The sequence below is a fragment of the Salvia hispanica genome, chromosome 6, assembly GCF_029641045.1.
Source record: "Salvia hispanica isolate PSC_SH4W2 chromosome 6, Shi_PSC_v1, whole genome shotgun sequence".
Classification (NCBI taxonomy): Eukaryota; Viridiplantae; Streptophyta; class Magnoliopsida; order Lamiales; family Lamiaceae; genus Salvia; species Salvia hispanica.
Window position 1 is genome coordinate 14,414,417 of NC_142697.1, and position 25,434 is coordinate 14,439,850.

Sequence of the window (25,434 nt, forward strand, 5' to 3'; positions counted from 1 at the left end):
TTGAGGGACGGATGAAAACGATAAAATGGGATAAACTTTGGGTAACGGATGGAGTGCTAAGTACCATGCAATCAACAAACAACCCAAACGAATTCTTACACCGATTGCAATCAACAGACAACCCAAACAGATTCTTACACCGTTTAAGATATTCAGTTAAGTAGCTAGTGAGCTACTGAAACATGTAGTATAAGAAATGAGACATAGATCCATCTTTTATAGGGATTTTGAATGTAATTAGACGGTCAAGGTTGAACACAAATTTATCAAGATTACCCCAATAAATACATGGTGATTAAATTAGGATTTTCTGACGACCACGCGATAACTAATCATCATCGCAAAATTCCCATAAATATCGAAGAAAACAAGGACAATCCATTTCCAATATTAATTGTTGTATATAAAAACCCTCTAAATTTTTAATTTCTTTCCATCATCCTCTAGATCACAACCCCAACAAAAATGGTCTTCGCTTCTCACGATGCCCCCCGGCTGGCGGCCGTAGCCCTCCTCCTCCTCGCCACCGCCAGCGCCGTCCACTCGATCGGCGTCAACTACGGCACCCTCGGCGACAACCTCCCGCCGCCAGCCCAGGTGGCGCAGTTCCTCAAGGACAAAACAACCATAGACCGCATAAAGATCTTCGACGTCAATCCCGACATCCTCCGCGCCTTCGCCAACACCGGCATCCTGGTCGCCGTCACAGTCCCCAACGACCAGATCCCCTCCCTCACCACCCCCAAGGCCGCCCGCCGCTGGGTCTCCACCCACATCAAGCCCTTCTACCCTGACACACACATCAACTATTTAATCGTGGGGAACGAGGTCCTCCACTGGGGTCCACAGAACCTCATCGACAACCTTGTTGCCGCCATGAAGGCCCTTCACAAGGCCCTCCACATGGAAGGTATGAATGAGATCGCAGTCACCACTGCCCACTCCCTCGCCATCCTTGAGCCCTCCGACCTCCCCAGCCTGGCCCGCTTCCGAGCCGGCTGGGACGTCGGGGTGCTGGCGCCAATGTTGGACTTCCACCGCCGTACAAAGACGCCGTTCATGGTCAACCCTTACCCTTTCTTCATGTACTCACCGGAGAAGGCTGACATGGCGCTTTTCCGCCCTAATAAGGGGCTCTTCGACAAGTACACGCGCCGCACCTATGGGAACCTCTTTGACTTTTTGATGGATTCGGTGTATGTGTCGATGAAGAAGCTGGGGTATGGAGACGTGGCGATTTCGGTGGGGGAGACGGGGTGGGCATCGCAGGGGGAGGTCTTCGAGCAACCTAAGTGCTCGGTGGAGAACGCGGCCGCATACAATGGGGCGTTGGTGAAGCATTTCGGCTCCGGGAGAGGGACGCCGTTGATGCCACGGAAGAGGTTTGAGACCTACATATTTGCGCTCTTTAATGAGAATCAAAAGACGGGCTCTTTGGCGGAGAAGAACTTGGGCCTTTTCAGACCCGATTTCACTCCGGTCTATGATGTAGGAATCATGCGAGGTGCTGCTGGTGCTGGTGCTGGTGCTGCCCCTGCTAAGGTAACTTAGCGATGCTGCGTTAGTAAAGTCATATTCCTTTTTTTAATGTTCTAACATAATAAAGTCATTTCTATTTCTATATGATATGGTAATGGTGCAGAATATTCCGATTGGGATGGGTAAAAAGTGGTGCGTGAGCAACTCGGACACAAGCGAGGCGGTGCTGCAGAGCAACATAAACTACGCGTGCAGCCAAGGGATAGACTGCAAGCCCATTCAAGAGGGAGGCGCGTGCTTCACACCCAACACTCTTAAAGCTCACGCTTCCTACGCCATGAATGCTTACTTTCACGCGCAAGGTCTCAATCCACACAGTTGTGACTTCGCCGGCACCGGTGTAGTTATCTCAACTGATCCTAGTAAGTCGTAACCCTTTCTCAAGCTCACTCTTCTTATGAAATCTCCCTCCGTCCCAGATAATTCGACCCAGTATTCCATTTCGGGCCGTCCCACATAATTTGTCCCATTTCACTTTTATCATCTTTGGCAGTGGACCCCATATTCCACTAACTCATTCCTACTCACATTTTATTATAAAACTAATATTTTAAAAGTAGGACCCACATTCCACCAACTTTTTCAACTCACTTTCCATTAAATTTCTTAAAATCCGTGCCGGGTCAAGTGTCCCAAATTATCTGGGACGGAGGGAGTAATATTTGTGTGGTGCATTGTGTTGTTCAGGTACACCTGCATGCAAATACGTCGCTTGAGAAGAAGCCATTTTTGTTGGTGGTGAGATTTAGACTTCAATTAATTATACTCCGTTTATATGTCTGAAGTCTAGAAAGAGGGATCAACCTATAACTAATTCATTCCAAACAACTATATATATTTTTCGCAATATATATTTGTTGCTATATTTCATTATTCACTCAATTATATTTGCATCAAATTAACTAATGCGTGCTTTGTTTTCTTAACGAGTAACATGCTACACACAAACAGTCTTTTATTTTCGATTATACGTATCTAATTATAAAAAATCACCGATTCTGGTTATATAATCGCAAGTAGTAATTTTTAATATACAGAGTTAATATATTAATAGTCATTTTCATATTGTAAAATATAAATTAAATAGCCATAAAAGTAATTAAAAATGGCCTAAAAGATTATTTTACCCTTAATTGCCAAATTCATATTACATCAACGAGTTCAAAAGGGTAATGCACAACCGATAATACGTTACTCGGTTAATTTATATGGTGGCTTAAATAAACCCAATAAAATATGGAAAACAACACCGATCTAACCTGTATCAGAGAAATAGTAGTATATGTATACTGTTAATTTATCTCGAAAACTAAACAATAGGGTGGAGTTCGATTTCCTAGATAAAATAATATTAAGATATAATTTAGGATTGAGTTGTGAGATTATTTAGTCATAGGGGGTTAGCTATGACTAATTATCCCAAGATTATCCTTCTAGAATTGAGCTGTGGGATTGAATCTCATAAACCAAAGACAGACACTACATATTTAATACGGGATACAATCTTGCAAACCGAACACCTCCTATGTAAATCTAGGATATATATCATTTTCCTAATGAAAAGTAGCTACTAAGAGCATACACAATGGTAAATAGGCTAGCCATAGGCTAACCTGTTTCTCTTCCTGCCACATCATCCAGTACTAAAATTCCTCCTGCCACATCATCAGGACAAGCAACTGGACAAGCAATAGGCTAGCCACGTCATCAACACTATTAAAATAAACAACTAATAAATTTATGGAATTAAACACAAAATGCGGAATTAAACATACGGCACGTATATGGAAAAATTCATTACTTTCACTAAAATAAAAAAAATTACATTAATTTAAAAAAATACCATAATAAAAAAAATACATTAAACCAAAATAACTATCGTTATGCGATCCTCCGCGCCCACAACTCTTCAATTAAATCATTTTGGAGTTGTATATGCGCATCCACTTGGTGCATGTCGGCAAGTGCCTGGAGGCGGCCGGCTTCATCGTGAGGTACCCCCCTTCGTACGTTGGGGGTGGCTACGCCGTGGCTTGGACGTACATTATAGAAGCAATGCAGCCGACATCCCACAAACGCGTTGGACCCTTAATTGCTGCCCATCGAGCCTGGAGAACACCAAATGCGCGCTCCACGTCCTTGCGTGCCGACTTCGGTCGTTCCGCAAAGTAGGCCTTCCTGTCCTCATTTGTGCATCTGATTGTCTTGACAAAGACGGGCCACCTAGGGTATATCCCATCCGCCAAGTAGTAGGTCATATCATACCGGTTGCCGTTGGTGACAAAACTGATGGTCGGACCGACCCCCTGGCACTGCTCATTGAAAAGGTGCGACGAGTTGAGGACGTTTAGGTTGTTGTTCAATCCGGTTACCCCAAAATACGCGTGCCAAATCCACAGCCGGTAATCAGCTACGTCATCGAAGATCATCATGGGATTCTTTCCCTTGTAGCCGGGGTGGAGAACCCCTTCTAGGCAGCGGGACAGTTCTTCCACTCCCAATGCATACAATCTATGTTGCCTAACATCCCCGGAAACCCATGCTTCTCCCCGTGCATCTGCAACAGATCTTGACAGACTTGGGGGTTAGGGCTTCGAAGATACTGTTCCCCGAATATTTCAACGACGCCCTCACAGAAAGTCTTCAGACACTTCAGGGCACTCGTCTTATGTGGAGGTACTCGTCCCACATGTCTGCCGCCCCTCCGTAGGCCAACTGCCTGATTGCCGCAATGCACTTTTGAATAGGGGTGTGGCCGGGTCTGCCAGCCGCATCGTGCCTGAAGCGGAAACACAGATATCGACGCTCCAAAGTGTCAACGATACGTATAAACATCTCCTTGCGCAACCTAAAACGCAGCCTGAACATGTTGGCGTTAAACCGCGGTCGCTCTGCGAAGTAGTCGTTATATAGCCGCTGATGTGCAGCTGCGTGATCCCGAGGAATCACTGCTCGGCGGTGGACCACGGGTGGACGTCGAGGTACCGCCGGCTGCATAGCCCTTTGTAGCAGCCGGTCTATCTCACCCTCCGTATAGGCCTCCAATGCTTCGTCCATTTGCCGTTCGTACTCCTCATCACTACTACCACTACTACCACCCGCGTTACTCATTTCGCGTTGTTGTTCTTGTACAGAAATTAAGAGAGAGAGAAAACTCGTTAAAACAAGCGGTGTGAATGAAAATGACGTGAAAATTGCGTTTATATAGTGTTTTGAAAATTTAATAAAAAAAAAAAATTGCGCTGGCCGATCGCTGGCCGATCGCCAGCCTACAATGATGGCGAGCGGATCGGCGAGCGCTCGCCGATTGCTATAGTTCAGCGAGCGGACCGGCTAGCGTCGGGTATCGGCTAGCCGGTCGCTCACCTATTACTGTGAGTGCTCTAAATGTGCACATTGAATCGTTCTTGGGTAGACTAATAGCAATCAAACTACTTATATACAAACCCAAAAATAGGACCCGTTCAACTCAATGATGAACACGAATCCAGTATGCTACAGTCAAACTTGAATATAACCCACACTAATTTTGACTATATTGTAATACACACTTACAGTCAACTATTATTGTTATATATAAAAGCGCATCACGTACACATGTCTTTTACACTACACTTTTACCGAAGATCTCAAGGGCAGACTAGTGATGCAACGTAAAACCCTATATCTGGTGAGGAACAAGTAGATACTACCACAACCTCACCAAACCACGAAAGTATCCGGACACTCGGTCAAAAATTTCTCAGATCTCTCAAAAAAACCAATTCACAGGGTTATCACCACTAGAATTTTTTGTAATAATATTTTTTCATCTTTTGAAATTGGAAGTTTGTACAAAATTTTAAAAGTTTTATCTTTTAACCTTGATTACCAACCAAATTACACATTATCCTCCTATACTATTTGATCTGTCAGGTTTTTGTTTAGGGTAAATTATTAATTGGTAATTTGGTGTTGAGTAAACGTAGGACGATCAGTAGAGGTGATTTATCTAGAAGAAGTGACATACGAATGCAACAAGTAAAGATAGGATAACCAAACTAATCCCCAACTTATAACTTGTGTTCCACGCTCTTTTATTAATTACTTTGGCGGCTCATTCACACGACTTCAAATTTAATCATTCATACTAGTAGTATTATTAGTTAAAACGCATTATTATTGTGTTAATTACGACTTATAATGTTAGTAGAAAAATACTAGTCAGAGTCAGATTTTCAACTAGTCCGTCACAATTCAATTAGTGTGCAATAATCCATCTCATAAATTCTTATACTATTGTGTTTTTATTCACTCAAGGACAATAAATAAACTATACATTCAAACACTAGAATATTATTGTAGGTAGCGATAGGAGCTTTTACTTTCGGTTTTCATCTAGAAAATTTGAAACTGAATATCATATTGTAGGGGTTAATTTAATTGTGACGTAATTAGTAGCGCACAAATAATAGAGTATATAGTGTGTATATATGAAAAAAGTGCAGAAGTCGTAGTTGTTCGTCTACTATGCTCGCCGGCCACACACGACTCTCCTACTAAACTCGACTTGTAATAAATTATACACTCTTAATTAGCTTACGCGCCCAGTGACGCATTCTCACTTCCTTTCACACACATCATTTTATTTTATTCTACTATAAATCTAGTTAGGTATTTTCCAAAATAATAATTGTTGTCAACAACTTGAGCGCTAAAGCTCTAGAAATATCGAATGAAATTAAAATCTATGTTACGATACTTATTTATCTAAATATTACCATCAAATACTGATTTTTCTCAATTATAGTAATTTCTTCGAATTTAATTTTATATAAATTTGGTTAAAAGAAAATTAGTCAATTTACACAAAAGCGATTGATATAAATGGAAAACTGATAATTAAAGATGTTCCAGATTTTGATAATTCATAGTTCGTATTTGACTTTTTTCTGAAAGAGGAAGCATCGTCCAAATTCTCCCTTTCTAACTGATTTCCTGTATATGAAAGGTCAATTGTTTTGCATCAAGTCAAACTGTCTATTCTGAATTTGTAATAGTCCATCTACCCAAATTTCGGATATATATACATCCTCAATTGGCAGTCATTTTCCATTACTCAAAAAAAGTATCAAACACAAAAACAAATTAAAATGGTGATGAAGAGAAATAGAGAAGGATCCGATGTGGAGGATATTAACATACATACGATGGCCAATTGGCTGATGCTATTATCCGGCAGCCAAGGTCGAGAACCAGAAGAAATAAACCGCGTGTTCGGGTGCAAGACATGCAACCGGCAGTTTCCGTCCTTCCAGGCTCTCGGCGGCCACCGCGCCAGCCACAAGAAGCCGAGGTTGGCGGCGGAGGCGACGCAGGTGAAGCCGAAGACGCACGAATGCGCCATCTGCGGGGTGGAGTTCCCAATCGGGCAAGCGCTAGGCGGCCACATGAGGCGGCACAGAGGTCACAAACCGATTGTGAATAGCAGGAGAGTTTTTTGGCTGGATTTGAACCTCACTCCCTCTCAAAATAAGTTTGTTTCAGCCAGCATCGCTCCTGCCGTTAATTGTTTTTTATGATTAGGATTTTCTGTTTCTTTGTATTTACCACAACATTCACCTTTTATTCAATTATCTATATATTCTTTCGTTTATTCAGATATATGTAATCTATGGTGAGTGTTATATTGCTAATTAATACTTAATTGCTAATTACAACTAAATAATAGTCATTAGATATTCAAATTAAGAGTCTAGATTATCAATCCTGAAATGTTAATACGATCAACAAAAAACGTTAAGGTCAATTTACAACAAATTAGTTGTAACGAACTTTTGAAAAATATCTCATTACTTTAAAACGCATATAACTTTCTCGATTTAAATTAATTTTTCACACAACATATATCAAATTAAAGATAATTTCATAAGGATTCTAACGAGATCTCACTTGCATATGTTTCGACGTCAAAATTTGAAAAAAATTTCAATTTTTTTTAATTTTTTCGTATAGCAGAAATATCAACATAGTATATAAAAAATGTCAATATAATACATGTAGAAGGTCAATATAAGCAATGCGTTAACATTCTCAAAGCATTGTGTTGATATTTTCAAAACACTGTATTGACATTTTCATCCAAAACCCTAATTTGGTAGTTTTTTTTTTATCTTTTTCAATTTAATTAATAAAATCGAAAATTACACGTGGCAAATTGTAGACCACAAGTTTTCTAAAATTCTATAATCTTAAATTAGTTGTAGCTAGCAATTAAATAATAAGTTAGCAATTGACACTCTCCTATACTTCTATGTATCTCATTTTTATGTATCATTCCGTATATATCTCACTATATAATTTAAGTTAAAAGCAAAAACAAAATGGATTTACAGTATCGAAGAGGAAATTAAATCCATTTGTGCATGTACCTGATTTGATGCTATTTTAGTTAGGGGTGCTTAAACGGTTCTCCGGTTCTCGGTTAATCGGAATTGGAACCGGAACCGACCGGTTAATTGAGGAACCGGAACCGGAAAATTCGATTCCGGTTCCGGTACCGGTTCCAACTTTTTAAATAACACCGGTTCCGGTTCGGAAACGGAACCGACCGGTTCCTAACCGGGAACCGGATTATAATTCAATTTTATTTTTTTATAATTTAATATACTAAAAAATCTAATTTATTGAATTAATTTTGAATTAAAGTAAAATAGTTTGAAACATTGAGTGAATTTTAGATTTAAATGTTTAATCTGTGATACTTTGAATCTATAATTATTTTCCTAATCCATTTTTTATGAACTAACTACAATGAGTAGAACATCATAAGTTTGTTTTTAGTTTTCAAAAGAACTTATACAAATACAATATCATTTCATATGATATATTTATTACAAATTTATGTAACAATTCATTTAACATACGATTTTAACATATTTGTGAATAATTTATTAAGTGTTCCGGTATAAACCAAATAGTCACAACAATATCAATTAGTATTGGAAATTCCAATAAATACTATGTTTAGCCAAAAAAGGGAAAATGAAATTCAATTTTAAAACTCATTTTTTTAAAAAAAATTGCTAAAGTTTAGAACTCCTATTTTTGTATTAGTAAAAAATTGCTAACATAAACTAGTCCGACCCGACCTACTACACTTGGCATCACTCTTATCCATATATGAATATTATTGTATTGTTGGTTTGTATTTTGTGTATTTATTTTAATTTTTAGGTATTATTTGTTATAATTCTAGATGTTGGATTATTATTTTTTTAGTATTGAACTATTTAAAATTATAAATAAATTCGGATTAAAATTACACATCGGTTCCGGTTCGGAACCGGAATCGGCCGGTTCTTAACCGGCCGGTTCCAAACCGGAACCGATCGGTTCCGGTTCCGGTTCCAGTTCTTGAATTTATGAAAATTTAAAACCGGTTAACCGGTCAATCGGTCCGGTTAGAACCGGAACCGACCGAATAAGCAGGCCTAATTTTAGTGTTTTAGGTAAAATTTACTATATATGTTAGTAGTGTTATACTAGTACAAGTTTACATAGGAGTATATTTTAAACATATTCCTAAGCACAAGGGGATAGAAAAATATGACGAGGTGTAGACTTGCAGTTCAATCACTAACACACGTCTAGTTCAATAAAAAATGAGCAGTGATAAACGTACATACTTTCTACGTACATAATTGGATATTTTAGGTAATTTACGTTTAAAATCGGTTCATGATTTTTATCTATTTTAAAATTAATTAGCATAATACATATGTATCCTTTGAAATAAATATGCAATAAACGTGTGAGGATTTTTCTCTCAAGTCTCAACAAAAACTTTCTCCTTTCTCTCTCTCTTCTCTCTCTCATCTCTCTGTCTTCCAAATTGTTAGGATCGACGACCCCACCACCGCTCAACTTAGGCCGGAAAAATCCATTACTTACGGCCTTCGAAGTCGTCGCCGACTCTACGGTGTGCCGAGCATGAACTAAAGAAGCCGCAGTTGATATATGAGAAATTGATAGAGATAGAGGAGTCGTTAGAATATTTGAGGAGAATGAATTTTAAAAATCGAGTTACATAAAGGGAATAAATATTTGAGGAGTTTGTTAGAATATCTGAGTAACAGAAAGTGAAATTCGAGAGAGAAGGGAACGTGGAGAAGGAGATGAAAATGAATTTGCTTTCTGAAATAGCACTTGTATTATTAAATTATTGAAAATTAACAATACAATTCTAATATTCCAATTTAGATAATTAAATCAATAGTAGTAGTACTACTTTTTATACTAGTACCTGATAATGATATGACCCGGGACCAATTGTAGTGTGAGAATTGCTATCACTAATTAATAAATAATTAATTAATTAATAGCCACCAATATTAAATTAATACTATGTAATTTAATCACTATTTTTTAAAAAATAATGAATTTCTAATTATATAAATGTCTGCCTTCTTTTTAAAAATGTAATATAATAGATGGTTTCAAAATATATGTTTAATAATTTCAAAATATTTAATTAGTTGTGAGACGCATCATACTATGTTTATCTAATTTTAATCAAATGTCAATATTACATACAATTATTTTTTTATTAAGATATTCGAGTATAACTTTAACCAAATGTCAATATTACATGTAATTATAACTATATAGTTTTAAAATATTAAATAGTAGATGAGTTAAGACCATACAATTATTTTTTAATTAAGATATTCCGAGTATAACTTTTTCAAAAAGAAAAATCAATAAAGTATTTTTTACTACAAAAATAATTGGATAAAAATCACATTTCTCATTTTAGATTATTTTCATAATCATATATTAACAAATTGATTCAGAATTAAGATATAAATAATCGTAAGCTCTACTAATACGGATAAAAATCACATTTCTCATTTCTCATTATTATTTTTAACTGAGGTTCGATGTAAAGTAAAAAAATAATAATAATTAAAACAAAATTGAAAAGTAAAGAATGAAAATTTTAAAATCAAAGTTATAAACTCAATTAGTATAAATATACTATAATTCAAATTTTAGTCTGTTGTATGATATAGTAAATTGAGCCAAGAACACTACTCTATAAGAATAAAAACATTAGTCATATAAATAGATGAGTTAAGAAGATGTGTTTTTTTTAGTGACGTTCACTTGTAACATTCCAGAAATTATGAAGTTATTGAAATTAAAATTTTATAAAGTAAAGAATTGAGCTAATATATCTAATATTTTATTAAAAGTTAATTATATATCTTTAAATATTATATATATGAGTTAGGAACATATTATTTTTTTTTTTTTTATCAAAGTTCAATATAACATTCCAAAAATTAAGAATTACAAGAAAATATTTTTTGGAAAGTAAGAACTAAAATTGAAATTATGAAAATTTTAAAATCAAATGTAAATTTAATGAGTACTTTGGTATATCATATATTCGATTATAATTGTTGCATGTTACAAATATTTGAGCTAATAACTCTTAGAAAATGTTATTTACATATCATTAAAATTTAAATAGATAAATTATGAACATGCGATCATTTATTGATCGAATTTCAACATAGTCTTTCAAAAATTATAAATTAAGGAAATTATAATTTTGAAAAGTTAAAAATTAAATAAGTAAAAATTTTAAAGAATTAAATAATCAAAATCAAAACTGTAAACACTAAACTCCATTAGTAATATTACACCATATATCAAATTTTAATTTATTGCATGTTTTAGTGGGACAGACTAAAAAGGAAATTCGACCTTTTCAATGGGACAGTGACAGTATTGTATAAAGAAAAAGAGAAATACTATTTGAATATATTAAAAATATGAAATAAATAAAATAAGAATATGTGATTTTTTTAATCAATGTTCGTCTGTAACTTCTAAGATATTAAAATTTAAAGAAATCAAATTTTAGAAAATAAAAAATTAAAATTATAAAATTCTTAAAATCAAAATCATATACTTATTAGTTACTACTACTATATAATACACTTAAAGAAATCAAAAGGAAATTCGGTCTATTTATAAATTCGGTCTATTTATATAGGACAGAGAAAGTATTTTATAAGAAGAAAAGAGAAAATATTATTAAAAATATTAGTTGACTTTGTACTTCAGACGTTCAGTTAAATATCTAATAAATGAAATTTTATAATATACTACCATTTAATAATCTTATTCAACCAACCTTTCAAGTAGCTTAGAAGTTAGATAATCCAATTACTAAACGGAAAATTGATTCAATGCTTTGAGAAACTATGCCGTTTAGTTCCACAATATTTGCTGCTGTGTTTTCCACTTTATTGAGGGAGGATCTTCTTCCTCAATTAAGTGTATATAATGAAGTTATTCTTTTATTTTATTTAAATATCTATCTTATTGTTTGTAAACTAATCTTTATGTAGATGCTAGGGCCTAGATGATTAACCCCATTTCCTATGGTGTTAATATAATCTAATACATATATGCTTTACGCCATTTATATTCTTATTTGATTTCTAGTTGCCCATTAAATATAATGAAATTCATTTATTCATTTCTGGTTCTTCACTATGCGGAGTCTACGTATTCAGCAATAAGGAAGAACGACACATAAATATGTATATTTAAATTTTTTAATGGATAGAGTGTGAATAATATATTTAGAATTGGATTGATTTAATTTAATGGAGTAGAAATAGGAGATTTAGTTAGAAATATAATTAATATGTCGACTAGGAAATATAAGATTGTAGAATGTAATTTAATTTGATGAGATCTATAAATATATAAAAGGGAAGTTTCAAAGATATTCACATAAATGCCATTTTAATTAAAAGCTATTTATTGATTAAAATTATTACTACCTCTGTCCCTGAAAATTTGATACATATTACCATTTCGGTCCGTCCCTGAAAATTTGATACACTTCACTTTTACCATTTTTGGTAATGGACCCCATATTCCACTAACTCATTCCTACTCACATTTTATTATAAAACTAATACTTTAAAAGTAGGACCCACATCCCACCAACTTTTTTAACTCACTTTCCATTACATTTCTTAAAACCCGTGTCGGGTCAAAGTGTAGCAAATTTTGGGGGACGAAGGTAGTATTAGTTAGTGGGAAGTTATTCAAAGTTAATATGGAGTTAATGGATGGTTATATCCATAATTGTTATCTATAATAATTTATATATACTTACTACTCAGATCCGAAGAAGCCTGCAGTTGGCCATGTTTTGGCTCATGAAGCCACCATAAGATTGATGATCAGGAAAGGCAAAGGCGAGCAACATGTCTGCAAGGTGTTTGATGCCCTGAATCTTCCTGAGGCTGAAGCAATATCCTTTCTCTGTTTCTACATTTAATAAATTTCCATTTCTAATCTAATATATTTGAATTCCGATTTAGAACAATGTGGGTTTTCTTAACAGAAACAAGTTTATAACTCCAGGTGTAATTGCAGCTGCCAAGGATTGAGGCAAATACCGTATCTTTATGTTTTATTGATATCTGATTAGTTTCTATACTATGAAACATAAATGCTTTATTCAAACTTAATCTGCTTTTGGTTAGGCTTCAAAGAGCAGACGAGGTACGGAGGCGAAGATTGGGTGACAATTTGGCGACAACTAACGAGATTTTTTCCAAGGGCCGAGAGTGAGAAGTGAAGGAGCATCACAATACATCTGTTTTCAAATTGGAAGGAGAAGAGAGATATGATGAGAGACTTGAACATGAGCCGCCGCAGAGTATGAAGTATGAACTCTATATTCAATTTTTATTGTATTGTTCAGAACGAGATTAAAATTGAGTAATTATAGGGCCATCTTTTGTATAATTATTTATTCTTCTAAAATTAATATTGTAATTAGTTTACCGAGTCTGTTTTGCTCTCTCCATCCCCCTTGTTTCTCTTTTAATTTATTTACCGTTAAGTTTAATTTTATTTTGGCATTTTCTTTTCAATTCTCCAATATAGCAATTTTATTTTAATAATTTATTTATTTATTCATTTTAAATTGCATATAGTTGTATTGTTTCTCATTTTAGTTACCACGAAAAAAGAAAAATATGTCGTGCAACGCACGTGGGTGATACTAGTATTTAGTAAATGTTCTCTTAAAGGATATAAATAAAGATTACGAAATAGGCATATTAAAATATCGAAATTCTCATAACTTTATTTATTTACATAATTACTCCTTCCATCCCACTTTATGAGTCCCGGTTGAGTTCGGCACGAGTTTTAAGAAATGTAAAGGAAAGTTGGTGAAAAAAGATAGTGGAATGTGGACCCTGCTTTTATATATTAGTTTTATAATAAAATGTGAGTGGAAAAAGGTGAATGTAATGTAGGGCCTATTACCAATTATGGAATATTTTTACCGGAACTCCTAAAGTAGGACATTCAAAAATGGTAAACCGGGACTCCTAAAGTGGGACGGAGAGAGTAATTTTGTTGAGTTATGTAATTTGTGAGGATCATCATGTCACATGAAGTTGTGGATATATTTTGATATTATGTGTTATGCCACTTAATTGCATAAATTCAAATTGAGATGCAGCAAGATGGCTTTGGAGTGGGTGATAAAAGACAAAAATATTGTACGCAAATTTTCCAATGCTTCGTCAAATAAACGAATGCATAAAACAAAAGAAAAGTTACATAATGCATAAAACAAAAGAAAAGTTACATAATGCATAAAACAAAAGAATAGTCACATGATGCATAGCTTATTAAGGAAATGTTTATAGACTACTAAAGAGGAAAGCAACACTTTTTACAACAAATAGGAAAGATTTGTCTTACACTTAGTACTAATCACCAAATGCACACACAACAACCCCATCTTTAATTTCCTCTACGGCTCTGCCTAGACTTGCTCAAACTGAACCGGAATGACTGATAACCACCGGTTCAAAACCCAAGATCTGGAATCGGCGCGACACTTTCGAACTGCCGAACGGTTCCGTGGTTCACACGGTTCGATTCGGGTTTAAATGAAATGCTAAACTGGAACCGACAGTTCAAATAAAATAAAAAAAATATATTTAATATTTATAAAAATTAATTTTTATATTTAGAAATCAATTTTCACAAATAAATAAATACAAGAATTTCATAATAGCCGTATTTATTTGTTGGGTCTATGAATTCTAAGAACCATCCTTGGTCGTTTCTCTTTTATAGAAACATCCTTTAATATTTTATGTTTCACTTTGAATATGAGACAAAATATGTTGAAGTATTTTCTTTTATAACTACATGTATAGATCATTCATTCATCTTTTCTCCAATGTGGGATATAATACTTTCTTTGTCTTCTATTTTTTTTATTTATTTGCATAATTATTTTTGTTGAGTTATTTAATTTGTCAGAATTATGAGTTATGCCACTTAATTGCATATATTCAAAATAAGAAGCGACAAGATGGCTTTGAAATGGTAATAAAATTGAAAGAAGCGAAAACACAGTGTAAAAGGATAAAAGACAAAAGTATAAGATCCACATATGCAAAATTTCGATTCAATCACAATGCTCCCTTAAATGCACGTATGCCTGAAACAAAACAAAAGACATTAAGATGCATAGCTAATTATGGAAATGTTCAGAGACTAAAATGAGGAAAGTAGCATTTTGAACACTAAATAGGAAACGATCAATCAAATGCACACAACAACCCCTCTTTATTTCCCTCTACCAATACATTCAGAAATCATCAAATCTTGACAGAACAAGGAGCTTGAGAGAGAAACAGAGGAGAAGAAGAGAAATGGCGATACCGCAATCATTCTACAAGTCCTGCACCGGCGATTTTGCGTAAAAAATGGTAAGAATTCTTAGTTTAATTATGGTGTATAACGTTAATTTAGTGTGATAAATAATTTGGAAACACGCACGCACGCAGCCTGTACCAGCTGGTTTTGTTGAAGATCACCAGCTGCATCTTCAACCTGAACTCTGAAAACGCAACCGGCGGCGGCATCTTGGACCGTCAAGCTCAACAAAATCGACGGCGTTTTCTACTTGGTGGATGGCTGGTCCAAGTTCGTCACCGACAACAACATCCTCCAAATGAAGATGCTTTTCTTCCACATCGTCGGAACTTCCTCTCTCCACGTCGCCATTTTCGGCGACGACGAACTCGGTATATTTCCTGTCCATTTCATTTTTCATTTTTCGACATCTCTATGAAACACAGCGTCCAGATCCAATTGAGAAACAATACAACTGTACAACCAATATTTTTACTTGTAGTGAGGAAGAAAGCTAAATTTGTTTATGTGCTTTAAAATATGAGAAAGGATTTAACAAGTTTTGGGCCTATTCATATTGAATCACAAGTTTGGTTGTTAATTAGACAAATAATTGGTTGAATCCTCTGTAGTATATCTTATTCATGTGATAATACTAATTTTTAGTAGCGTTTGGCTTTTGGAAATGAAATAGGCTAAGCTAGAGTAGTAATTTTCTCTATATGAAATTAATTAACTTGCTTATCCGAATTTAAGTTAGAATATAAGTGCTTCATATAGAATTTACTAAATACACTCAAAATGAAACATAACATTGAATGCCCCGGTTCATAGACTAAGCTTGAGCAAATTTCAATGAATAAATATTTTCTTCTTTTATTTTAGTCGGAACTTTAGTAGTAATTAGTAGTAGTATATAATTCGCATCTTTGTCAACTGTCACACACTAATATGTGCAGGACCAGAGCTAGAAACTGAAGAGCAGCCAGTAAGGCCGATGATCAGGTTTGTGAAGCAATTGAAGGAGTACCATTTCTACGATCAAAGACTGGTGATCACATCAAACCATTCTATGAAACTGTATTGATGTTTGATGATTTGTAACAGGAGATCCCAAAAGAGTTCTCTGATGCGACGGCGGTTGGAAGTGAAGACAAGATAACACTACAAGATTGGAAAGGAAAGAAGTGGACGGTCTCCATAACCGACCGGAAGAATGGGGCTCGTGCTTTTAGCGGTGGATTGAAGAGATTCCTGAATGCAAACAAGTTGAAGGTTGGAGCAATCTTGTTGTTTGATTTCGACATGGATTCTCCTGATGTGATTAAGGTTGAGGAGCTTGGAGATCAAGATGGACAGGGGATGCTTGATCGAGCTACTCGTGGAGGCTTCATTCACTCTCGCTGCAATTAACTTAATTAGATACTACTAATATAAATTGAAAAACAGTTGCAAATTCAGGCAATAAGCGTACTTAGTTTAAAATAAAAACAGTAGCAAACATAGAGGATGTGGAGACAAAAGCAAGATAAAATAAATCTAGCGAGAGGGAATGAAGCCTCCACGAGTAGCTCGACCAAGCATCCCCTGTCCATCTTGATCTCCAAGCTCCTCAACCTTAATCACATCAGGAGAATCCATGTCGAAATCAAACAACAAGATTGCTCCAACCTTCAACTTGTTTGCATTCAGGAATCTCTTCAATCCACCGCTAAAAGCACGAGCCCCATTCTTTGTCTCCAAACCTGCCTTGCTCACACATTCCAAAAAGTTTTGCTTTCTCGTCTGTAAACTTCGCACATACTTGACACTTTCACGAATCTTAGTGACAGATTGCTCAATGCCTTCCAAACCAACCTGGACAACCAAATTGATAATATGTGCACAACAACGAATATGAAAAAATTCACCCTTACTAATAAGTGAATTATTAACATTCATTTGCTTGATCAAGTATTCAATTGAAAGGTCATTCGCAGCAACACTGTCCAATGTCAGAGAAAATATTTTGTTCTCAAGCCCCCAATCACATATCATAGAAAACAACTTGTTACACAATGCTCTGCCAGTATGTGGTGATGGCATCAAAGAGAAATTTAACACCAACTTCTGTAAGACCCAATCCTCATCAATGAAGTGACATGTTAATGAAATATAACCATCACTAGTAATGGAAGTCTAGCAATCAGAGGTCAAACGGACTCTACCAGGTATTTCACTTAATTTTGACTTAATAATAGTCTTCTCTCTTTCATACATTCTTAAGACATCAGCCTTTATCGTGTTTCTAGTCATAAGATTAATATCCCGCTTAATGTACTGAAAACAAGCCACAATGTGTTCATACTCCACAAATCGAAATGGCAAATCATGAGCAACTATGGTATTACACAACAACTAACGAAAATGCATAGGGTCAAACTTTGATCTTCCCTAGATAAAACCACGCCAATATCCTTAGTTTTCTTTCTAGGACAACTATCTAAATGACGACGCAGGTTTCCTGTTCCAAATTTACTTGCAACTCGTTCATATTTATGATCACAATATTTGCACACACATGTCTTTGTACCATAACCATCCAATTTAACTTCAAAGTGATTCCATACACCTGACCTGGATTTTCTTCTTTGTGTCGACTTTGGTGGCTTAGGGACATTCAAATTAGGGTTCTCCAATATCTCCAAGTCCATGTCTTGGACCTCATCATTGTTTGACCCATGTGGGGCTTGACTTGCTGATGTTGGAGAGCCTTGACTGGCTTTGGAGCTGCTCCCACGCCCAAAATTGATGGACATAACTACAAGATCTGAAGAACAAAAATCAGCACATAACGAAAATATCAGCACTTTCGAATATTTAAAATCAATATAATAATGAATTTATCTAGACTACAAATTAGGAATTAAAAAATGAATCTAGACTACAAATTACGAAAATATCAGCAATTAATCCAAAATAAATCTTTTGACACTTAAATCTGGAACTACATATTAAGTTGATCTGGAGCATAAATATGAGTTTTAATCCTTTGCCAAATCTGGAATTTAATCCAAAACAAATAAAAAGTAAAACCTACTAACTCTGACAATTGACATAAAAAATTAGAATCTAAGTGTACCACCATTTTAGTATTAATGTAGCCTTCATTTTTACCAATTAAAATTCTCAAATAAAATAGGAAAAATGACTGAAAAGACCACAATACTAGGTGAGTTAATTAAGAATTTGTATAGAATATAGATGAAGAAGCAATAGATTACAACAATTAAGAATCTAGAAGCGAAAAATAGAAAAGGAATGAAGAAGCAACATACCAAAAAGCGACGAACACAGGCGAGAGCAGTGGTGAGCGGCGGTGCAATGAAGGCGTGAACACAGGCGACGCCGACGAGCTCAGAGACGGAGAGGTCGTGATTAGAGAGCGCGGCGCTGCTAAACCCTAATTGGAAACTGAATAAATGAAAAATATACTTCCAGTTTTTCACGCTAACTAATGCCTAATAGGAATAGCCCTAATACTAAAATAATAATAAATAATAATATTATTATATATTAATATTATTCCTTAACGTGTAACATGAACACGACACGAAATTTTCGTGTCCTTATCATGTCGACACGATAAGGACACGAACCCAATAAGCTTTGACACATACCCATTAATTTCGTGCGTGTTCGTGTCGTGTTATCGTGTCATGCCAAAAATTGTCAGCCCTAGTTACAATGCATTATAGTACATCCAATACCCATATAAGTATCGTCATCGTGTCATGAAGTGCAACCCCAATTTACAGCCATATTAATAAGTCATAACGTTTATATGTATTTACATGAGTCACATTTTAAGTGGTCATGACACGAGTCACAGAAAAAAGTGGTTTAAATGATAATGATACTTATCATAAAGTGTTGATTTGTAGAATGTCCTTAAAAAATTTTGACCTAAAGTTGTCATTTAAGTTTCAATAGGGATTTACCACTGGTATGGTTGGGAGTGATCGTGTTTCCTTCCATTACCGTCACGTTTTCCGTGAAAAGCCCTAGCAGAAGTTGTTTCCCCCTTTTGAAGTAAATATTGCTTCGCAATTCTATTTTTATCCTTTACTTTTGTGTTGGAGTTGAATCAAAAGAAGTAGTAAAATTCAGATTGCTTTTTAAAGGTTTTGAAATTTTCTTGCAAGGTATTTTTGTTTAGTTTTGAAGTAATTTGATCTCGAGTGAAAAGCCTTTTCCGATGAGAATCCAGTCGATTGATGCGATTAAAAACTATTTATTGATTAAAATTATTATTAGTTAGTGAGAAGTTATTCAAAGTTAATATGGAGTTAATGGGTGGTTATATCCATCATTATTATCTATAATAATTTATACTCACTCTGTCCCATTAGAAATGCAACGTTTTCCTTTTTGGGTTGTCCCACTAATAATAAAACGTTTCCTAAAATGGAAGCATCACTCTCTCTACTTTTCTCTCTCTCTTACTTTACTCTCTCTTCATTAATTCACAAAACAACACTGCATAAAATCTCGTGCCGAAAACCAAATGTTTCATATTTATTGGGACGGAGGGAGTATATACTTACTACTCAGAACCGAAGAAGCCAGCAGTTGGCCATGTTTTGGCTCATGAAGCCACCATAAGATTGATGATCAGGAAAGGCAAAGGCGAGCAACATGTCTGCAAGGTGTTTGAGGCCCCGAATCTTCCTGAGGCTGAAGCAATATCCTTTCTCTGCTTCTACATTTAATAAATTTCCATTTCTAATCTCATATATTTGAATTCCGATTTAGAACAATGTGGATTTTCTTAACAGAAACAAGTTTATAACTCCAGGTGTAATTGCAGCTGCCAAGGATTGAGGCAAATACCGTATCTTTATGTTTTATTGATATCTGATTAGTTTCTATACTATGAAACATAAATGCTTTATTCAAACTTAATCTGCTTTTGGTTAGGCTTCAGAGAGCAGACGAGGTATGGAGGCGAAGATTGGGTGACAATATGGCGACAACTAACGAGATTTTTTCCAAGGGCCAAGAGTGAGAAGTGAAGGAGCATCACAATACATCTGTTTTCAAATTGGAAGGAGAAGAGAGATATGATGAGAGACTTGAACATGAGCCGCCGCAGAGTATAAAGTATGAACCCTATATTCAATTTTTATTGTATTGTTCAGAACGGGATTAAAATTGAGTGATTATAGGGCCATCTTTTGTATAATTATTTATTCTTCTAAAATTAATATTGTTATTAGTCTACCGAGTCTGTTTTTCTCTCTCCATCCCCCTTGTTTCTCTTTTAATTTATTTACCGTTTAGTTTAATTTTATTTTGGCATTTCTTTTCAATTCTCCAATATAGCAATTTTATTTTAACAATTTATTTATTTATTCATTTTAGATTGCATATAATTGTATTGTTTCTCATTTTAGTTACCACGAAAAAAATAAAATATGTCGTGCAACGCACGTGGGTGATACTAGTTGATATAATCGATGAGTAGGAATAGGAGATTAAAATATGTAAATTTAATTTATTGAAATATTCAAATTAATATTAAGATTAAAAGAATAGACTAATAAAAATAATCTAAAAGTGATTATGTTTAGGCCACTCCTGCGCAGATACTAATAAATGGAGTATTTGAAGGAGCATAAAAGGTGGAACTTAAAAGGATTAATCGATGGAGTATGGAGATTTTAATTTGGAGATTTATATCAAAATTAATGTTTTTTTTGTATTAAAATATAATAGGGGTAATTTAGTAAGTAAATAATATAAATAATAATAAAACCAGTTAATATAAAACCGGTTTAGTCCAATTAAAATATTAAGGGTATTATGTACGTAGGAATTATTTACGAATATCTTTTCTCTTAAAAAATTAGGTTCGAAACTTCCAACCTCAATGGTATAATAAGTATGAGTGTGTAATTCTAATAAATAAATAACAATATGTGTTTGATTTCTTTAATCTTGTCGTAGTATAGTTTAAACAAATCCAAAGTATAAACATCATTTGCAATTTCTTTTTATCCTTAGTCAAATATAATAAAATAAATTTGGATTAATCATTTCTTAGTCATAAGTGAAATTTATGAGATTAATAATGATTCGATGAAGCAAGCGAAAAGAAGATGAAAGAGGATAGAAGAAAAAAGGTTTTTAACTTTCGTTCGCACGTAGTGAATACGCTCTTATTCTAGAAGCAGGCATTACAAAAAAAAAAAGACTGTTTACCGAGCACCACTAGCGAGCACATCTAATTGTGCTCGGAAAATGGCGAGCACTTTAAACTGTGCTCGGCAACATTCCAAGCATAATTAAAGGTGCTCGGCAATATCATGAACGGGGGAGTTAACTTGCGAGCAATACCGAGCGCGGTCAACATGCTCGGTTTAGCAAATTAAGTCAGGGAAGCGTTGTCCTCGAATATTGCCGACCACCCGAAATATGCTCGCATAATAAATGTATTAGCGAGTACTTGATACGTGCTCGGTAATTCTGACCACGGTTAATGTGCTCAATATTCAAAAATAAAATACATTCATGCAACATTCCAGCAATAATATACGGAGGTTTATTTTTATAAATATAGCGAGCACCAAACTTATGCTTGGAATATTCCGACCACCCGACATGTGCTCGCCATTCCAAAAATATTCAATGTTATAATGCGTTTAGTTTAAAAAAACAAATACACAACACTTATGTTCAGAATATTGCTCGGCAATAGAAAAGACCAACAATTTTCGGATATTCATAAATCTATTGCAAGATATTCATTTTATTTTTATTGATTGTAACGAGCACTTTATATGTGCTTGGATTATCCCGACCACCCGACCTGTGCTCTGCATTCTAAAAAAAAATCCAACAATTATCTATCATAAAATTCATATGCAATATAGTGTGCCGACGTATTTGTTTTATTTTTATAGATTGCCGAGCACTTTATATGTGCTTGCAATATCCCGAGTACGTCACCTGTGCTAGGAATCAGCCGACCACCGTACCAGTGCTCGCCGTTCCAAAAAAAAATGTATATTTGTAAAATTCCAACAATTATACTATCTCATAAAATATATATGCAGTGTATTTGTTTTATTTTGTATGGATTATTAAAAAAAATATATTCATCCCACAATTTTTGGTTAAGCATTCGAAAAAAAATATATTTATTCAATATTCCAACAATTATGTATCATACTCCCTCCGTCCCACAAAAGATGTCACACTTGTGGGACGGCACGGGATTTTAGGAGGTTTTGTTTTGTGTGTTAAATGGAGAGAGAAAATATAATTTTTATATTTATGCGAGAGAGAACTTTTTCCAAAAAGGGAAATGTGACATCTTTTGTGAGACAAACTAAAAAGGAAAGTGTGACATCTTTTGTGGGACGGAGGGAGTATAATATATTTTACTTTTATGGATCCACTGAGCACTTCACTTGTGCTAGGAATAAGCCGAGCACTTTACTTGTGCTAGGAATATTTGAAAATTTTATTATTGTTAAATAATTATTGTGTATATATTTTTATATAATTGCCGAGCACGTTCTAGGTACTCGGAAATTGCCAAGCACATGGAAGGTGCTTGGCTTGTTTAAAATAATTGACAATTTATGTTCAAAATAGATTTTAATATTTATGGTGAATGATCCACAAATTTTTACACATGCAAATTTTTCTAGATATTTCTGTGTACATGTAAAAAATATTGGCATGTTTGAAAATTTTATTATTGTTAAATAATTATTATTTATATTATTTTTATATAACTGCCGAACACTTTTAAGGTACTCGGCAATTGCCAAGCACTTTGAAGGTGCTCAACATTGTATAAAAAATATTTATATTACTTTTATATAATTCCGAGCACATTTAAGGTACTCGGCAATTGCCAAGAACTTGGATGGTGCTCGGCTTGTTTAAAATAATTGATATTTTATGTTCAAAATAGATTTTAATATTTATGGTGAATGATCCACAAAGTTTTACACATGCAAGTTTTTCTAGCTATTTCTGTATACATGTAAAAAATATTGGCATGTTTGAAAATTTTATTATTGTTAAATAATTATTATTTATATTATTTTTATATAATTCCGAGCACGTTTTAGGTACTCGGCAATTTCCAAGCACATGGTAGGTGCTCGGATTGTTTAAAACATTCCAGTAATTATATATATGCAGCGTAAATGTGTAATTTTTATAGATGTAGCGAACACTATGTTCGTGCTTGGAATATTCCGACCACGAGAGCTATGCTCGGCATTCCTAAAAAAATATTTTCATAAATACTTCAACAATTTTGTAGCATAAAATATACCATAAAATATATATGCAGTGTTTATTGATTTATTTTCGAATTCCCAAAAAAAAATACATATTCTTGAAACATTCCAACAATTTTAAGATATTCTTAAATCTATTACATCAATATATTTCATTTAATTTTTACTGATATAGGCGAGCTCTATTTATGTAACATCTCGGAATTTAGAACGCTAATTTTAGAGCCCTAGAATTTATTAGTGATGACGTGGAGTCGTGAATGCATTTATTGCATCTGATGCTATGGCTGAGTTGAGTCTAGGGTTTGCGTTGAAAGTTTGAAAAGTCAAACTTATTGATTTTATGATGTGGCATGTGATTTACTAAATTATGAGATTTATGTGGTAAATTTATTTGTTTAAGGGTGAGTGAGAATTTTAGAGAAAATTTCCATAAATACTTGTCACCCTAATTCTTGAGATTTTCGACCCCTTGAATTTTTGAAGAAGAAATTCTATTTTTCCGGATTTAATTTAATTCTTGGGATATTTATCCAAATTAAATCCAAGACCCAATTATCCCTTATCTCTAGAGAAAAATCGAAAACCCCCTTTTATTTATTAGTGATTTTCGAAAATCACTAGATTTGGGAAGGAAGGAATTATTTTATTTTAGTTAATCCCTTACTTGATTTCCTTTCATACCTAGAATTTAATTATTCTACCAAATCTTTCCATACTTCAAGAGATCTTGTCTTACCTTATTCTAGGCAATATTTACCAAAATCCATGCCTTATTTAAATAGGCATAGGGACGCCTATTACCATCCCAAGTTGGGAGAATCCTTATTTTTATTTTGCTCCGTGATTTTTTATTCTACTCCGTAAAATATATTCAAGACAAAATCTTGGCTAAATAAATAGCCTAATTTTTGAAACCTATGGGATTTGCCCTATGATCTATTTTTGTTAATTCTTCTTCCCTACTTCACAATATTTATTTATTTAATTGTGGAGAATGAGATCTTACCAAATATTCTATTCTAATTACCTAAAGATCTTGTTGGACTCTATAAATAAGAACCAAAACCCCTAACCCTAGCCCCCATATTTTCGCCCCCTCCCATACTACACGCCCCCTCTCATCTTTTGTTCTCTCTCAATTTTCTTCTACTTTACTCCATTAATCCTTCATCCCTTGAGAAGAAATTGAAGTTTAATCCGAGGATATTGAAGAACTAAGTCTCTACTTTGTTTCTACCGATTGCTTTTCTCTAAAAAAGTATTTTGTTTATGAGCTCTTCTTCTTCTTCTTCTTTTTCTTCTTTCTAACCGATTAATCGGTCTTCTTGAACCCTCATGCATCCTAGTTGAGTGAAAGTGGGATAAAAGGGATGTGGGAATATGTTCATGTGTGTGTGTGTGGCGTGTGTGCCGTGTGTGCGTGTGTGTGTGTGGCGTGTGTGTGTGTGTTGTGTGCTGTGTGTGTGTTGTGTTGTGTAGAGTGTGTTTGATGGTTAAATATTCTTGTGTGATAAACATGATCTTGATTGATTAGTAACGTTAAGATAAATCGATGGGAAAAGGGAAAGGTATTGAGACATGCATGAGTAAGAGTAGTATTGAACCTAATTTGTGATATGTGCCTATGTGATTAAAAGGTGAAACTTTGGTTGCGAAGCCGGATAACGGAAAAGCGAAACTACTTGAAAACTAAGCAGTCGAGGTGGGCTTTACTCTTAAAACTCTCTTTTATTTTTTCAAAAGTATGAATTGGTGTTATAAGGGTGGTTTAACTGTTATGCCATACCTATGTTTGTTTTTAATGTGATGTTGGATATGCTTATACGAATTCGGGTTTGAGTATTTGGCC

At 34.5% G+C, this 25,434-nt stretch overlaps 3 protein-coding genes across 3 annotated transcripts; all 3 read left to right on the plus strand.

The window, feature by feature from the left end:
- Window positions 1-428: 428 nt before the first annotated feature.
- Window positions 429-2,445, plus strand: LOC125208667 (glucan endo-1,3-beta-glucosidase-like). Its single transcript, XM_048108319.2, has 3 exons — window positions 429-1,542; window positions 1,643-1,901; window positions 2,227-2,445. Exons 1-3 carry the CDS (start codon window positions 466-468, stop codon window positions 2,253-2,255), a joined length of 1,365 nt encoding a protein of 454 aa, XP_047964276.2. The 5' UTR covers window positions 429-465; the 3' UTR covers window positions 2,256-2,445.
- Window positions 2,446-6,647: 4,202 nt separating this feature from the next.
- Window positions 6,648-7,184, plus strand: LOC125208669 (zinc finger protein ZAT18-like). Its single transcript, XM_048108321.2, has one exon. The coding sequence runs from the start codon at window positions 6,672-6,674 to the stop codon at window positions 7,098-7,100; it is 429 nt and encodes a 142-aa protein (XP_047964278.2). The 5' UTR covers window positions 6,648-6,671; the 3' UTR covers window positions 7,101-7,184.
- An 8,577-nt stretch (window positions 7,185-15,761) lies between these two features.
- LOC125206254 (uncharacterized) lies at window positions 15,762-17,229 on the plus strand. Its single transcript, XM_089062102.1, has 2 exons — window positions 15,762-16,333; window positions 16,390-17,229. The coding sequence occupies exons 1-2, from the start codon at window positions 16,280-16,282 to the stop codon at window positions 16,693-16,695; spliced, it is 360 nt and encodes a 119-aa protein (XP_088918228.1). The 5' UTR covers window positions 15,762-16,279; the 3' UTR covers window positions 16,696-17,229.
- The last annotated feature ends 8,205 nt before the right edge of the window (window positions 17,230-25,434 follow it).

Coding starts and splice junctions, on each gene's coding strand:
- LOC125208667 (XM_048108319.2), top strand. CDS start 466: ATGGTCTTCGCTTCTCACGATGCCCCCCGGCTGGCGGCCGTAGCCCTC. Junction 1,543..1,642: donor CTGGTGCTGCCCCTGCTAAG/GTAACTTAGCGA, acceptor GTAATGGTGCAG/AATATTCCGATTGGGATGGG. Junction 1,902..2,226: donor AGTTATCTCAACTGATCCTA/GTAAGTCGTAAC, acceptor TGTGTTGTTCAG/GTACACCTGCATGCAAATAC.
- LOC125208669 (XM_048108321.2), top strand. CDS start 6,672: ATGGTGATGAAGAGAAATAGAGAAGGATCCGATGTGGAGGATATTAAC.
- LOC125206254 (XM_089062102.1), top strand. CDS start 16,280: ATGATCAGGTTTGTGAAGCAATTGAAGGAGTACCATTTCTACGATCAA. Junction 16,334..16,389: donor ATTTCTACGATCAAAGACTG/GTGATCACATCA, acceptor GATTTGTAACAG/GAGATCCCAAAAGAGTTCTC.